General features: G+C 39.1%; 2 protein-coding genes across 2 annotated transcripts in view; one reads left to right on the forward strand and one right to left on the reverse strand.

Annotated features, from left to right (window-relative positions):
• Positions 1–2,738, reverse strand: part of LOC131676108 (uncharacterized) — a 31,934-nt gene extending 29,196 nt beyond the window's left edge. The window contains exon 1 of the mRNA XM_058955233.1: positions 2,615–2,738. Coding sequence (XP_058811216.1) covers positions 2,615–2,738 — 124 coding nt within the window. The remainder of the gene's footprint in view (positions 1–2,614) is intronic.
• LOC131683031 (transcriptional regulator Kaiso) overlaps positions 1–16,950 on the forward strand; it is a 100,213-nt gene that overhangs the window by 41,602 nt on the left and 41,661 nt on the right. The window lies entirely within an intron of this gene.

The raw sequence follows: 16,950 nt of genomic DNA on the forward strand, positions 1-16,950 counted from the left end.
AGTTGCAGCACTGCCGAACCGCTCGGACGCCAAGATGAAGATAAAGAAAGGTGGGAGCATTGTGTAAAATCTCTAACGGTTTCGAAGGTAGTTGGAATATCCAAACCACGTGCGCTACTGTCGTCATGTTTTTTTTTGTGGCTGAGTTCGACTGAATTGACAGCGGTTATTCCTCTACCCAGTCAAACTAGTCCGGAACCGATTCGGACTTCCAGCATAAATTCCAGCTCAAATGCATCAATCGATAGAGTCGGAATCGCTTGTTTTCTTTGAGCAAGATTCCATACTGAATCCATTCAGGATTTCGAACCGGTTCCGGAATGGATTGGACGGATAGTTTGGATAGGTTGGTGTGGCGTCGCTAGTGTTTATCGTATATTAATTCAAATGTTTACACACGTTTTTTAAATATTTTTGTTCGATCATGGATGTCTGTTCTCTGTGATGTATTAGTGAAAGTAAACATAAACATCCGGACGAGCATCCTGATTCTTTGGCGCACGATGAAAACGGAGAAAAGGCCGAGTTTTGCCTTGGATCTTCCAACTCGAACACTTTGGGACACTTTTTATCTCGAAACTACCGATAAAATATAATTATGACCGAACCGAAGCAACACTGGCAACAGAAAAGCCCACAACGTCATTTGTTTATGCTTTTCTTCTTCGTAGTCTCTTATTATAGTATTATTGGCTTCATTGAAGAAAAATGACAACCACACTCACACATAGAAATGAGCTCACCTCTGTATCCGTCTTGATCGGACTTGAGAAGAGACATGCGAATAGCAAAAAATCGAACATCAAATGCAGCCAAGGGGTACTGTCAAATGCAGCCAGTTCATTTGAACTATGTGAGATAGGATATGTGAGACAAACGATAGAATGAACAGAAAAAAAGTAAAAGAACACATCTATCGGCAAGTTCCGTCCCAGACTCGGATGTGTCTTTCTGTTTGTCCGATATTTTCCAAAGTTACCGCATAGTATATAATGTGTTTGACGAAAAATCGAAGTCGATCATTATCATAGTCATTTCTTCTGTAGAGTGTTAATAGGTGCGAATATTATGAGAATAGAGAAATTTTAAGTAGTGATTTTATTGTCAAATTGTGATAACTTTGCAAAGCACGCGCGTGAATCTAGCCGCCAAAAATGCTCCCACCCGTTCCCCGTAGCGCCATCTGTTAATGACTAGTTGATGCAACGATGTCACTGATGACGGAAAAAGACCCTAATTAATTGAGAGCAGGTGAAATTGTTTTATGTTATTTTCTCAATGTTTTGTATCGATTTTGTTGGCTATTTTCGGAAAAATTTAAGACTAACAGAAACGAAAGCAATGAAATTGAAAGACGAATAGGTGTTTTAGAGCGAATCAGTTATAAACTTAGAACGGAAAACTAGGACGAGGCAGGCTCATACGAACATGATCGAAAAAAAGTGAAGAATCCTAGTCTACCGCATGGTCATTGATAGAACATAACTCATCAACATGTTTTACCGCCGGCGTACTACAGAAAGTGAAAGCATCAAATGCGCGCCAAATTAAGACTCTGCCAAGGGCGTCAGAAATCCACGCTACAGCTCTGTTGGTGGATTAGATCTTGTAACTCTAAAAAGCTGAGACGAAACTGTATGTTCAGTAAAAATTTCAAGTCCTCTGCATTAAGAATTCTGTATATCAGACATAGTTGAAAAAGATCGCGAAAAGCAATAGGTCCATATAACTGCCTGGAGATAAATTTGTGAATCTAGAATTCTAGATCTAGTATCACCTAGATTCAATAGGAGCGATCAATTCACTAGGTATGAATCAAACCATCGGGACATCGCTGCAGCGAGGCTCCAAAATGTCGTAGTTTCGCAAAAAAAAATTATGAATTTACTGTGTAACCCGGTTGAACCCTCTAAGAACGGTTGGTTTCAAAATCGTCCAATGAAGGACGTTCGTTGGACCAATTTGGACAACGTCCAAATAACCGTTCAACGAACGTCCATCGTTGGACCCGTGTTGAACGATTTTGAAACAATTTTTTGGACGTCTCAGTGGGAAGTCACTCAAAGTTTCAGCAAAAACGTTGGTTGCCAGAAACTAAGAAATTATCATCATTTTATACAGCGTTGCGCATTCCTTTGTACGAGACTCTAATAATACACAGACTCTAGGTTAACTTAAGGCTCAACTGAGAAAGCCTCAAAAAGCGGCCATCTTTGAAAACGAAAAAATCAGTTGTTATCGCTATACTCTATATACAATCTTCATGAAAATCAATCAACGCATTTGGGGAATGGTTAGAATACTACTGATTGATTTTCATGAAGATTCTACTGACAATGCGCAATAAAACTGCTTTTTTTCGTTTCCCAAGATGGCCGCTTTCCGAGACTTTCTCAGCAGAGCCTTAAAGACGCCGAATCCCTCCGGATAAAGACTCGCCATCTCTGTGGTTTGTTTACCATTTATCTTGTAAGTAAATGTAAGTATGGGTTCGCCCACTACTCGGGTTCTTGTTTGTCCGGCGGATCCTTCTTTCAAAGGCGGCCTAGGTGCTTCTACCGGAATTTCGTATGTAAACAAACAAAAATGGGGAAACAAATAAACTAAATTTTACCGTATTGTCCTCCCACTCTCCCGTCACTTCTCTGCACGCTGATACTCGAGCTGCTGTTACTGGCGACGAGCGGTATTTTCCGACCGACCGGGTCAACAACGGCCGCGTTCTCCTTCGGTCGCATCTTAGGCTGCTCCGGCAGCTATCCTTAACAATTAGCTAGGGAGGTGAGCTTTGCTACTTTGTTGGAACCTCGCTAGCGACAGTGACGAAATATCGTCACTTGCTCCCCGCAATGAATCCCGGTAGACACCACAGTGTTCTTCCCAGGCAGAACCGTTGTCCTACCTGGTTCCCTCTCCTTGACTGTTAGCTGTAGAGGAGAGCAAGGCTCGTTTGGCTTATCCTCTACAGCGAGAGGGGCGGATGCTCAGGATCTTTGACGATTAGCCGGGGAAGCGAAAACACCTTGGCATTTAGCTATCCCACTTCGGCGCACCAGCACCACTCTTTATTGAGTACCCGGACCACGGGCCGGCACTTTTCGACAGGTATTTTTACTGTCGCACACGCGCACTAAACTCTCACAGTTACAGTGGCGGGAAACTGTCCCGAGAAAAAGATTATTCTTCAAACGTCTGTTCTCAACCGTGGTCCGTCACTTTCTACTCTTTCACGATGGCCGCCTTCCGCACTCTACCATAACAAATCGCCTTGTCGCATAACTGTCAACGATGAGCAGAATAACCAGTAAACACGTATTTTCGCAAGAGGAGAGCAGTAGCCTACCTAAGCCCTATGATATTAATACACAAACATAAAACAAAATTTTCTACATCTATCTGTACGCACAAATCCGTTCACAAATGCGAAACTATACAAAAATTTACTATCTAAATGTGAACGGTATCGAACAGCGGTGAGCATAACGTTACGTAAACAATACACTCTACGGAGTGTATACGCAAAAAAGGGTATATTTCCACCCAGTGCTAAATTGTTACCCTGGCGGGTTACAATCCGTCAGTGTCATTCCAATCGAGCAGGAGACCTGTCAAAGACATACAATCCAAAGAAAATGGTGTTCGGTTGGAATGACACTGACAGGTAAATGGTAAATTAACCATAGAGCTGGTGAATCTTTATCCAGAGGGACTCAGCGTCGTTAGGTTTACTAACAAAGAAATTAACCCTTGTGACGGCAACGGTTGTCAAGTAAGGCCGATAGTGACAAACAAAAGCCTGTGTGGGTTTGCATTCACATGAAAAATATCTCTCAGAAGTTTTACGTGTTGCATTATGCTATAGTTTTCCTTAGCGGAGGAAATTTGGGTAAAAACTAGATTTTCTCTTTTTTTTAAACTACATTCACGCGAAAATTAGTTATTGGAGAGGCGTTTCTTGGTTTGGCTTAGCATTATGTAATATGCACTACCCTAATAAAAAAATTATACACAAACTTTAACCCATATAGTCCAACGATTCCACATATTGTTTGGATTATACTCTGAACAGGTCGTTAGGCTCTTGGATCATAAGATGTTTATTAGGGTATGCTTAGTTGCTTCACCAAGCAGAAATATAGCATAGTGTATATTGCATTGGTTTGCTAAGCCAAACCAAGTCTCGGCTCCAATAATTCTCATCAGCTTTATCAAAACTCCTTTCCTTGCGACCCATCATGCAGGACTAGGGGTTTACTCGGAAACACAAATAGTTTTATCATTTTTGGAGCTAGCGTTAATCTAGCGCTAGCTTTGTCCTGTCACTAAGTTATTGTCGGATTCTGATGAGAGGAACTCGAAACGCCTCTAGAATAATTAATTTACGGGTTAGCCACATATATTGTTAAATTTTAATCATCATCAAAATTTGTTGTAAATAATTTTTCCATGGAATTACCCTAATAAAAATGCCCATACACATTGGTTACTCTAATCTAATCTCGGTTGACTCAACAACAACGTTTCCAGCACGGAAACTTCCAAGAATAACCAATATAGTATTAAAAATGAATCATTCAAGCCGCCATCCCGCTTTAAAGCAAAATAATCTATGCTCCCTCGAACTCACCAGAAAACATGCATTGAAACTGAACATTATTTACAACAACCTTAGAAAAGCTAGCGCAGCGCACATAGGATCTAGGCAAAACCGCCAAACGATGGCAATGAAAACTGCAAAAAGTATTAAAAGTTGTTGCTTTTGCGCGAGTGTAGAGAGAGAGTGGTGATGGTGGAGGTGAAGGCAGCAAATAAAATGCGGACAGCGGGAAAAAAAGCGGACAGAATTAAGCTCTAGCTCTGTAGAGGTACCGACAGCTGATGTTGATGTTGATGATGATGATGAACATGACGATGAATACCGCGCGAGAGGTACTGAGCGTACAGACAACCAGCGGTTAAAGTTGTAAACAAAACAATCTATTAGGTAAGTGTATGCTTCACCACACAACCGCGAGAGAGCGTTGAGTTGCGCTCGCGCTATTGAAGTATAGTTTCTGCTGGTTGGAAAGGGAGGCACGAAAAAAAAACAAAGTTGAAATTGGAAGTAACGCAAAAAGAGCTTTCCGAAGGGTATTCAACAGTAGGTCGGAAGGTTAGGGGAAGCGGGCTAGGAAAGCACAAGACGCAGAAATAAATAATTCATTGTAATTGAAAAATACTGCCGCGCCAGAGAAGGAAAGAAAAGAGTTACACAGAGAAATAAAGCGAAAGAGCAGGCGCTGAAAAAAAAATGATTAAACTATACGTAAATGGAACTTTTTTACAACAGGTCAGACCAGCGTGCGCTTGAATACGGGTTGGAAGAGCTTTCCTCGCTTCTTTTTGCTGTGCTCACTAGATTATTTATTAAATTTATTTTATGCACTCAGACAGCGTTGAATCCAACACATGGCTGGGGCTAGCGCGGTGAGAAGAAGAAAAAAACACCACGCCGGGAAGGATCGGGCGGTGGTACACCCCCTTTGCAAGAAATGCAAGGAGACTGCCTGAGCAGCGAGAGGGGGGGAGGAGGTTAGGAAAAAAAATGAGGACATGGAAAGTATAGTTCCATTTGGTGGAAACGAACTCGCAAAAAGTAAGCACGGGAAAAAAGATCCCGAAGAGAACTCAGAACTAGGAAAAAAAGTTTTCTATGTATTTCTCCAGTATACATGCTAACCGGAGACAAAAAGCATCTATGTGTTCTGTGGTGGCTGCCAACGGGAAACGTCACACCGAGAGAGAGGGTGCGCGGTGTGCGCTGGTAACGCCACCAGGCGATATATTCCGGCACTGAAATAGTTGTTTTTGCTCAACAAGTTCGTTTCAATGTTTTTATTTTATTTCGCAGCACATCCACGTTTTAGTGTATTTTTCCACGGACATTTGCCTGATTTGAGTGGTAGGAGTAAACTTTACAATCTAGGCGGAAGGTGGTGGTAGTTGGGCAAGCGGAGCGGAGATGGGATTTTTTTTTTGAATTTTCTATGCCCTTCTTGGTTTACTTTAATGGCAGCATGAGCTTAACTGGGCATTTTTTTTACCCAGACTATGCTGGATTATGTAGTTGGTGTGTAAAGTTGGAAGTGAAAACCTTCACAAACATGGAGTGTGACATTACAAACAGGAAAATAGACGATGGGGAAGCTAGAGAATTTGTGCTATGTGGTTTTGACGAAAACTGTTTTCTACTATTTTTAAAATGGACTCGTTTGATCATATATATTTACTTTAAATCTTAAATGGGTCATTGAATGAATAAAATTCTCTTTTTATTTCATAAACCGATAGAGCTCATATGGATTGTGACATTACAATCATATAGGATCAATCTTTAAAGCTTTGAAAGGATTTTTAATTGATTTTCTAAAAAGAATGTAAACGCGTCCTCGTTTGACACTATCGATCTTCCTTGACGGTGAGTTTGGCCACATTTTTGACAGTTATCCCAGCAAACGGATAGGGATAGGTCTGGTAGTAATAATTCAATTTAAAAAAAATAATTTTTGTGTTTTTTTTGCGTACAAAAAAGGTTATAAAGGTCGATTTACGTATCTTTAACATTAGCTGCATCGGAAAAAACAAAAACAGCTTATGGATTAACGACCCAATTGACAGTTCTGGTACACATATTGTATATCATCCATTAAATTTATTTTCAGTAATCTTTCGCGAGCTGCAAAAATAAAGACAATTTTATGTCTGTTTCTCTGTGATGTGTGTGATAATTGATTCTTTTCTATATTTTTTTTCTCAGGAACAGTGACATTTTATCATTTCTTTGTTGAAAAGCATTCGTATTAAGAACATTTATTAAGTAGAGTGTCACTTCAGAATAATTGTTATAATCCGTTCAGTTTCGCAAGAATTCGTATTTTTCCGATAATTTTAGAAAATTTATTTAGTTTTTCAACAAATCGAGTATTGCTAAAAAATCGAAGAAATTAGAACAAATTTATCCAATATCAATGCAATTTTGCTCGAACTCCGACCAACTTGATGTAACTGGCAACATTGCGAATTTTAGGTTCGACGCTTTCAATAATTCTGGCAACAAAATTTATGCTTTTGTTTTGATTTGTCCTTTCCAATTTTATTTTTATTTCACCAATGACTAAAACTAACGGCGCCGATGGTTGAGTAGTAAGCGTGACTGCTACTCACCCCTTTTGGTCTGGGTTCAAGCCCAGCCGAGGTCGTTGAGATTTTTTTGAAGTGACAAAAAGCTGGTCACACCTTCCTAAAGTAAAGCCGTTGGTCTCCGGTCCATGAGTAGATGGGTCGATATCTAGTCCAGATAGTGGAAGTCACCTCTCTAGCGTCGGTATTTGGCCTCTTAGTGAAAATAGGCCGTCGGAAAATAACTAAAATAGAAGAAGAGAAAGATGACTAAAACTGTCAAAACTTGAATTGCTCGCAATTCATTTTTTCATGGCACATCTCAAACCATTTTCGGTCGTTCTAAACCATTCTCAAGTGGTGTTGGTAATGCGAATCTATTCCTAATATTCTTATATATCCTTAACTAACGGATGCCAATTTTTATCAATCTGTTCAGAATTATAAAATATAAGTTCATTTCATCATCAAATTACGGACTATCGTTCCCCTCGTCTTCTATTGTAAATCTGTTGACAGAATATCCAACAAATAGAACAGTAATAACCATAATATTTGTTATTGCACTTGTAATTCGCTGGTTGGACACTTTTTAAGTAGATTATTGCCCAACTAGAGATGTGAATAGATGCGTTTATACTATTAATCTCCTTTGGTTAATGTTTGGCATCTGTCAATCAATCCAACTATCGATTTGACGTGGAGTCAAAAACTCTCCAAAGGAGACGTTAGTAGTGTAATCGCATCTGTTCACATCTCTAATAATTGTCAGATTGATTGTCAAAGTAAATTTGACATAAGATTTTGACATTCAGATGCTTTTTAATTGGACAATGGTCCAACTAGCGGAGGTCCAACTAAAAAGTGGTCCGGTTAAAACATGTCCAACCAGCGAATTATGACTGTATAAACGAAGCAGTCAACATCTCATGTCAAACTAACTTTGACAATCACACAGACAATAGTGAAAGATGCGAGCAGACGCATTCTGCACTACTACCATCCCTTTTAGACAGTTTTTTTGCAACTGTCAGTCGACTAAACCTCTGAATCTGCGCTGTACAGGATGAATATTATTGATGATTCGACTAAGTCCTCTTCAAATAATTGCACCCAGAAAATTACCTTCTTCAGCTGATACTAAAAAAACCTGTCGAAGAGTATCGAATTATGTTCCCAACATTTTCGTTCCATCTAACGACATTGTACAACTCTTTCGAAAACAGAAATGCTTTGTCAAAACGCTATTCACAAATAGCAAGCCATGCCGTTGTAGAAAAAAAGTGATAATTGAACTGCTACGCTTGATTTTCCAACTTTTTTTTTCATTCCTTCATTTGACAGTTTACTGCGATGGACTGAGACCTCTAGACCTAAATTCAAGCAAACGTAAGGAGGAACGAAAAAAAAACAGTCCGAACAAAAACTCAAAGTCATGCGTAATTCCGGCTTCGCTCAATTTCGAATCGATTTTTTTTTGTTGTTGCGGACGCACATGGCTCTGCCTTGTATTAAATGAAATTAATCATAATCAAAAAATCGTTTTAACCTTTTCTCCATCTTTGGATTGGATTGGTCAGAGCGAGCGCGCCCGAACGGAGCAGTGCCGAATGCAGGAGGAATTCTGCATCTCTGTTGATCTTTTTCTCTCTCTCTCACTCGCTCGTTTTTTCGGCTTTAGGTGGATGATCGACCTTCACAATGAGTCGCTCGTGAACCAAAAACCAATTTCTTGAACGTCGACGGGCTGTCGTTTTTTTTTCTTTTCTCTGACTGCCACTGCCGTTTTTCTTCGAATGCTGGACCTCTTTCGGGTAGTAGTGGTCTTTCGTAAGTAATTTGACTGCTTGGTACTTCGAAGAGAGACAAGACATACATTTTTTTATTCAACTCTCTCACTCCGGCAATATTCAAAATAAGTATGGACAGGGGACGGGGTTTTATGTGTGCGGTTTTTTGTTTTGCTCGTTGGCTTCAGATATAGCTATTAACCTCGTATGTTTTTTTTTGTTAAATTTCAACCATTTGTTGTTTCTTATTGCTTATTGTTAATCATTGCGCTGGCATTCCACATTATTTTTTGCGACTTGGTACGTGACCCGAAAATAAAAAAAAAATATTGTGATTTGACGTAAGCGGACAGAAGCTTTGTCTGGCATTACCAAATTGGATGGTTACTGGGGTTATCCAGACTCGACTGAAATATTTTGAAACTTTCTGAAGATATTTTCTAAAACTTGCAAATCTTTACTCTAGAACATCACAATTTCGAATTTCATTCATTCTCATCAGCCTTAGTTTTTGGACCTAGCATTAATCCGGCACTAGCTTAGTCATGCCACTAAGTTAGTGGCGAATTCTGATGAGACGAAGTCGAAACGCGAATTCCATAACTAATTTAGTTGTAGCTTTCGTGCCATTCGCGCGCAAATGTGGTTTTAAACAATTTTTTTCTTAGTCGAGAGAAGATAGTTTTTACCTAAATATAACTTCACTACCGAGATGTATTTCCGCTACCCTATTGGGGCTCAACCTGCACGCAGTCCAAATTTTTACGCCAAGACGACGGACCTGTGAATCGTGCTAGCAAAAATCCCCACCCAAATGGAAGTAAAACTCATGGCGTCACTTGTTTCCTGCAAAAGTTAGCTGAGAGCCATCGTAAAAAATCCCAAATTTCGGACCAGATTGTCGAAAGCAAAAATCCCCGTTTCGCGAGGAGTGCAGCAGAAGTTGTTGGTTTCATTTTATTGTTTTTTTTTCTCTTAACTCAATTTAATCTGATTTCAGTTTTTGGCTCCCTACATTTTTATGGTAGGGGAAGATGGGGTAAAACACAACCCCGGGGCAAAATGCACCCCTTGCTTATATCGAAAACTGCTGACAATTTCTAGAACAGGGTAATACCAGCCGGAAGTCCGTCATAGTAAACATACACTGTCAAAGTTTGATAACCGTACATCTATAGCTGCTCGAGATATAAACCAAAAACAATAACGTAATGGTTTCAGCGTGAAAAAGACACTTTCTTTCGCGAATTTTTTTTTTAGAACGGTCATTTTAAATATATTTGTAGTTGAGACTGTGGCCACATTTGAAATTTTGGCGCCACTGACATATGAACAAGCATATGGGGGATAGACCACTAGTAAAAAATTGCTCCCAAACCTGAGGGGTAACCCACCAGTAAATGAGTGTTTGGGACTGTGAATAAAAGGTGGAGCTAGTGTTCTGGGAAAATTGTCGGATCGATGTTTTTGAGGGAATTCCCTCATAGTGTTATGTCTGTTAGTCTGTGATTATAGTATATCATTTCAATAAAATGCTTTAATTTTTCTATGTAAAAATATCGACAAACGACTTGGTGATTAAGCTTTTTTAGAACGTCTCTGGAAAAACATGATTTGCGGTGTTACCTGCCATTCCAAAACTACTTAACCGATTTCTTCCAAACTTTGCATACACTTTCTATGTTAAAAATACCCAACCCCTACGTTGAGTTTTTGAGATAAATTTTCAATTAGGGGTTTTTTACTCATTTTAAATAAAAAAATACTATTTTTCACGAAAAAATCCGTCTTTTTATGAGTAACCACCCCCTTAAATGAAAAAATGTCTCAAAAACTCAACGTATGGGTTAGGTATTTTTAACATAGAAAGTGTATGCAAAATTTGAAAGAAATCCGTTAAGTAGTTTTTGAATGGCAGGTAACACCGCAAATCATGTTTTCCAGAGACGTTGTACAAAAAGCTCCGTCACTGATTCGTTTGTCGATATTTTGCATAGAACAAATACAGCACGTTATTGAAATGATACACTATAATGTACAAAAGTTTTTATAAATTTGCTTCACGCAAAGTTCTAAAAAATCGCGAAAAAGCGATTTTTTCACGCTGAAACCATCCCCCCCCCCCTTAAATGTAGCAAATGTGCACATAGAGTACTTGACAATCTGTAACTGTATTAGCGTGTTCAACGATTTGTTTTCCTCCACCTGTCATAATGTTCTGACAGGTGGAGGAAAACAAATCGAAAATAGCTTTTCGGTCGGATTATTTGCATGCTGGACTCTCGGCCAACTGGTATTGTACGTCTCTGGAATAAATTTCTTAGAGCATTTAAACACCATCATAAATACTTTAGGCAAGCAGTTTAAAATTATTAAATTGACTGACAGGTTTACATAAGATAGCTGGAGGAAAACAAACCCCCAAGTAGTGTGAGTGAAATGATTTGCATAGAACTCTATAGAAACCCAATACAAACAAAAGGGTGCGAATATCAATTTGACTGACTAAAAGCTTTCCAACAAAACCAGCACTGGACATATCCGTCTTTTAACCAGTGGATTCATGTTTAACAGACGACGCCGATCAATATAAGCTGGAAGCTCCTCAGGATCATGCCACAGTAAGTCTCAAAGAAAAACGGACAAACCAGGCTTACACAGCTTCTATCTTGTTAATCCACACGTCAGTGACTCTGAACAACCAACATTCTCTCGAGCGATTCTCCATTTATCGTTTAATTCCATCAAATTGAGTTTTTCTTGCGTCTGAACGAAATCACAGAGCAGTCAACAAGTTACAACTGTACCAATTACAGAATGCATCTAGTTGTTTCTGCAGCTCTATATAATCAGCTATGGACCGTATAATGAGAAACAGCTTCAGATCGTTTGTGTAGACAAGTTTACAACCCGTCGGGATAACAATGCAGACGTCATTAAAAAATAGAATGAACAACAAAGGACCAAGATTGCTCCCTTGTAACACTCCTTAATGATATGAATGATAAGCTATATGACTCACTGTTTCCTAAATTCACGGATAGGGGACGGTTTCTGAAATATGATTTGAGCCATTCAATGAAATTGGGTAACGCTCCCAGTCGTTCAATCTTTGCTAGAAGCAGTAAATGATCGAAATAATCGAATGCCGCTTTTAGGTCATTATACACGGTGTCGACTTGTGCACCCTTTTCGATGTTTTTAATGCGATGGGAGGTGAACTGAGTTGAATTCGTAGTTGTAGATCTACCAGGAAAAAATCCGTGCTGCTCGGTTGAGATGTACACACTCAATTTAGTTCGGTAATTAGCGTATTAGGCTGCATACGCTGACAAAGTCGACATAAATTTGACTTTTACTATGAGCCATGTTTATTAGCATTGATTCACAGCTAAATGGCAGTGTTGGTAAAAACGGCTCACAGTAAAAGCCAAAGTTATGTCGACTTGTCAGCGTGCTCAACCTAATGCACGCAGACGAAGTCGTCCAGCAAGTCGGCATAAATTGTCTTTTACTGTGAGCCGTGTTTACAAACATTGCTTCATAGCTTAATGGCAGTGTTGGTAAACACTGATATCAAGAACTTCAACTTTCGTATGCTAGAAAGAACGTTCTCAGAAAAACTGATTTTTCGTAGATTCATGATATCGCAGGCAACATTGCGAAAGCTGTATTCCACCTGATTTGAGCTGACCGAAACAGTTTCGAATACACTTGAGAGGTGATTCGCGAATAAGTAGCAGATGCCGCTTGGTGTACTTAATGATTCATTCGAAAAGCACATGATAGTAGGATGAAGCATTCCGTTAACGGTCAGTTTGTGTCCGTAGCACGAAATTTCAAAATCGAACGAATGACGAGGGAAACGAACCAAATATTTCATTCATCGCAGCGGGCATGAATTGAATTTCGTTTTCTTTCAAGTTCACGCAGAAATGTCATTTTTTAGGCTCTGCACAGTGGTCCCAAAGAGCAAAAAAGGGGGTTTTTTAGATTGCGTCAAAACGGTTGACTTTAGTAATATGGTGTCTTTGAAAAAGTTCCTTGGAGTAGAACTGCCCTTCTTTCTGTCTTATCGGATTGATGATTAATCTCCCTAAAAGTGAGTTACGAAATTTATTTTCTTCAATAATTCAGATAGACAAATACTTACTTCAGCAAAGTTGTAGAGAAACTCGTTACAAACATTTTACCCGAAGACTTCAACTCTCTGTCTTTTAAGGTTTTTGAGATATGGGACATTATTTGCGAAAGGCCTCTTAAAAACAGTTTTTTCATCATAAGTTTTCTTCTAGATTTTTTCCATTATATAAATGTTCTAGAACATTGTTTGGACTATTAAACTGCATTACTTTACCGTAGACGGAAACTTGCTATCGCTAGTATGTGTGGAGATATTCACATTTTTTGATTGAAAATAGCTCTTTTTCTAATGCCGATAACTTTTAAACGGGCAAAAACGGGCAAACCACTTTGCAAACAAATTAAAGTACAAGAAAAGCACAACAAATGCTGGAAAAATCAGATCTCCCCAAGGCGGCCCTCTATGGAAATACTTGAGCTGAAGTTTGTCTCATTCCGTCATCAAATGCAATTGATTACTCGCCGTTTGAATGCACTTGCGCCATTGTTATGAAGTAGGCGCAAGAGAATTGTCAGTTTTCGGTGTCAGGCGTATGCATTGAGTTTTTGAACAACTGTAACTTTTGACTCAAGCAAACACAAGTTCGGATAATACTTAAAAATCACACTTTAAAATTCACAAAAAGTTCTTAGCAAACTTTCAAGCTGCTCAAACTTTAGTAGAACTGCTTAACCCGCTATTAGAACATAAAAGGTATTGCAAAATTACTTAAAACGAGAAGCTTTTGTAGTTCCTTTATATCAACTTTTGGTTGCTTGGGTATTTACTCAAGACGTGCTTACAAAAGTAAGAAAGGCTAATTATTACGACTTTAAGCCTTTAATATATGGTGATGTATTTAATGCCGGAACAGCTCTAGTATGGACAAACTTAGGCTCTAGTATTTCCATAGAGAGCCGCCTTGGGGAGAACTGATTTTTCCAGCATTTGTTGTGCTTTTCTTGTACTTTAATTTGTTTACAAAGTGGTTTGCCCGTTTAAAAGTTTTCGGCATTGAAAAAAACGAGCTATTTTCAATCAAAAAACGTGAATATCTTCACACATACTAGCGATAGCAAGTTTCCGTCTTCGGAAAAGTAATGTAGTTTAATAGTCCAAACAATGTTCTAGAACATTTATATAATGGAAAAAAATCTAGAAGAAAACTTATGATGAAAAAACTGTTTTTAAGGGGCTTTTTACAAATAATGTCCCATATCGCAAAAACCTTAAAAGACAGAGAGTTGAAATCTTCGGGTAAAATGTTTGTAACGAGTTTCTCTACAACTTTGCTGAAGTAAGTATTTGTCTATCTGAATTATTGGAGAAAATAAATTTCGTAACTCACTATTAGGGGGATTAATCATTAATCTGATAAGACAGAAAGAAGGGGAGTTCTACTCCAAGAAACTTTCTCAAAGATACCATATTACTAAAGTCAACCGTTTTGACGCAATCTAAAAAACCCCCTTTTTTGCTCTTTGGGACCACTGTGCTCTGGTCCGTAGCACATACCTGGAATGGAGGTAACAGTTATACGATTTGTATTCTGCGCGATTTTGAACATTCGCATTAACATGGGGTCCCGCCGATTGATATAATGTCGGAGTGAAGCAGCTCTTAAACGCTTTAGTTCACGTAATCGTCGATTAAACCGCAGTGGTTTCGGTCGTAATCGGAACGGCAGAACATACACACCGAAAAACTGTTTCAAAACAGAAGAAAATCTTTCTACTGCAACGTCAACATCAGCTGCATGATTCTGAAAAGACACTCAATCTATACCGCTCTGAAAAGCCAAAAGAAGCCGGCTTTCGAAAAATCGAACTCTCTGTCTTCGGTAAACTCGTCAAATACTATTCATTGTGGGCAGGAATAAGTAACTAGAAGAGGAGGGTGATGGAAATTAATGTCAACTAAGGGTTCGTACGCCTCCGAGACATTGCAGTTCATTGAAGCTTACTCATTCACGAACACAAGATCTAGGGTACTAATTGTTACCGCAGACATTTGCAGCATAATAAGTAAAGACCTCCCATCAAGTAAGGCAACGATAGATTTCGAGAAGACTGATTCGAATGGCCGGGAACAGTATTGCTTGAATGAGTGTTTCTCCAATGAAGTCCAGGTTGGTTGTAATCTTCAAAAAACCAATGAGTCGAGCGAGGATCAAGAGAATGTGCTTCTGTATAATAATTACATGATCAGCGGAAGATAGATAACATCCACACAGATTCTAGTAGCATGAATAGTTATGTTCACCAAAAGTTGTTCTGGATCGCATACACTAGCCCAACTTTCGTTGAGACAGTAGTTGATTAGAAACAGCGATGAGTACACCCCAATCACGTTTTCCCCGCATTGGTTGGGTCTCGGTCGTTGCGATAAGCCGTATACGCTTGAGCCGAACAGCTGAAGCGAGATGATTTCATTATTCAGCCAGGTCTCTGAATTAGCATCCACCTGCAAGGGGGATCGATTTTCAATGACAGCAGCATCAGGATGCCCTACTTCGGAAGAATATATACACTCTTTGTAATTACTTTATAAAACAGGAACGTATACTGCATGTTCTGGCAAGTTGGCAGAAGATGAGAGGTGGAGTGTCCATCAAGTGCATTGTGTACGTCGGGTGAAGAAGCAGAATTCCTAAAATCGGCCTAGTAAATTGTTTCAGAGTCCCTGTCATTTTTGCAGGTACATTCATATATACATATTTCTTCGTCTACGTGGACGCGTTCAGTAAGAGGTCGGAGATCCAGATATGTAGATAAATTGGGTCGTTAAGCCATATGCTGTTTTCGATTTTTGTCAAATGCAGCTAACGTTAAAGATACGTAATCGAACTTTTTTTCACTTTTTTGTACGCAATATAAAAAATAAAAATTTTTTTTTTAATTGAATTATTATGACCACACCTTCCATTGAACTATTGCGCACTTCCCACTAACCTGGACTCCGCACTTTCAAAGTGCGAGTGATTAAACTTCTACTGAAAACTGCGAGCTGTCAAAACAAATGTATTTCAAGTGGTAGAGATGGTACTTTTATAGACATTCCAGTCAAACTAACCAAGAAGAATTTAATAGAAGAATAGCAAGTGCTTAGTGTCACAACCAATACCTTTTTCTTGAATAACTGTCAAAAATGCTAACCCGTGTGGCCAAATTCCCTGTCAAGGAAGATCGATAGTGTCAAACGAGGACATGTTTACATTTTCTTTGAAAATAATTTAAAATCCTTCTGATGTTTCAAAGATTAATCCTATATATTGTTATATTTAGAAAGATGAGCTCTATCGTTTTATGACATAAAATAAAAATTTTATTCTTCATTTAATGATCCAATTACTGCAGGCAGGTTCATACGCGCCGCGATTTTTTTTTTCAGAAAATTATGAATTATGAAATGTATGAACAATCTCTGAAGATTAATAGTATAGTGCACAAAATGGGTGCACCGTATCATCCGGCAACGAATGCTCAAGCTGAGTGATACGTTCAGACCATCAAGTGGGAGTTGAAGGCATTAAGGTGCTATAAGTCTTAGCTAAACCTGGAGTTAAGCAACATTTTACTCACCTATCGCAAAATGATTTATCCATCAACGGGCTTGTCACCGCCGAAACATGATGGACGAATCTGGGGACGTCACATTGATTACAAAGTTGGTGTAGGCGCTAAACTACAAAAAGGGTTGCTGGAATTCTTAGGGAGGATGAGTTCATTGACTGTCAATGGCTTCTGCAGCGGTAGACACCTGTTCCTGCTGCGGAGCTCTATTCAACCACCGAAATTAGCCGGCCCACGATGTGAGAATCTATACCACATCTACGACGCTGAGAAATCGCTGATGAGTACTCTAGGAGTTCGGGTGTGA

The sequence above is a fragment of the Topomyia yanbarensis genome, chromosome 1 (assembly GCF_030247195.1).
Source record: "Topomyia yanbarensis strain Yona2022 chromosome 1, ASM3024719v1, whole genome shotgun sequence".
Taxonomy (NCBI): Eukaryota; Metazoa; Arthropoda; class Insecta; order Diptera; family Culicidae; genus Topomyia; species Topomyia yanbarensis.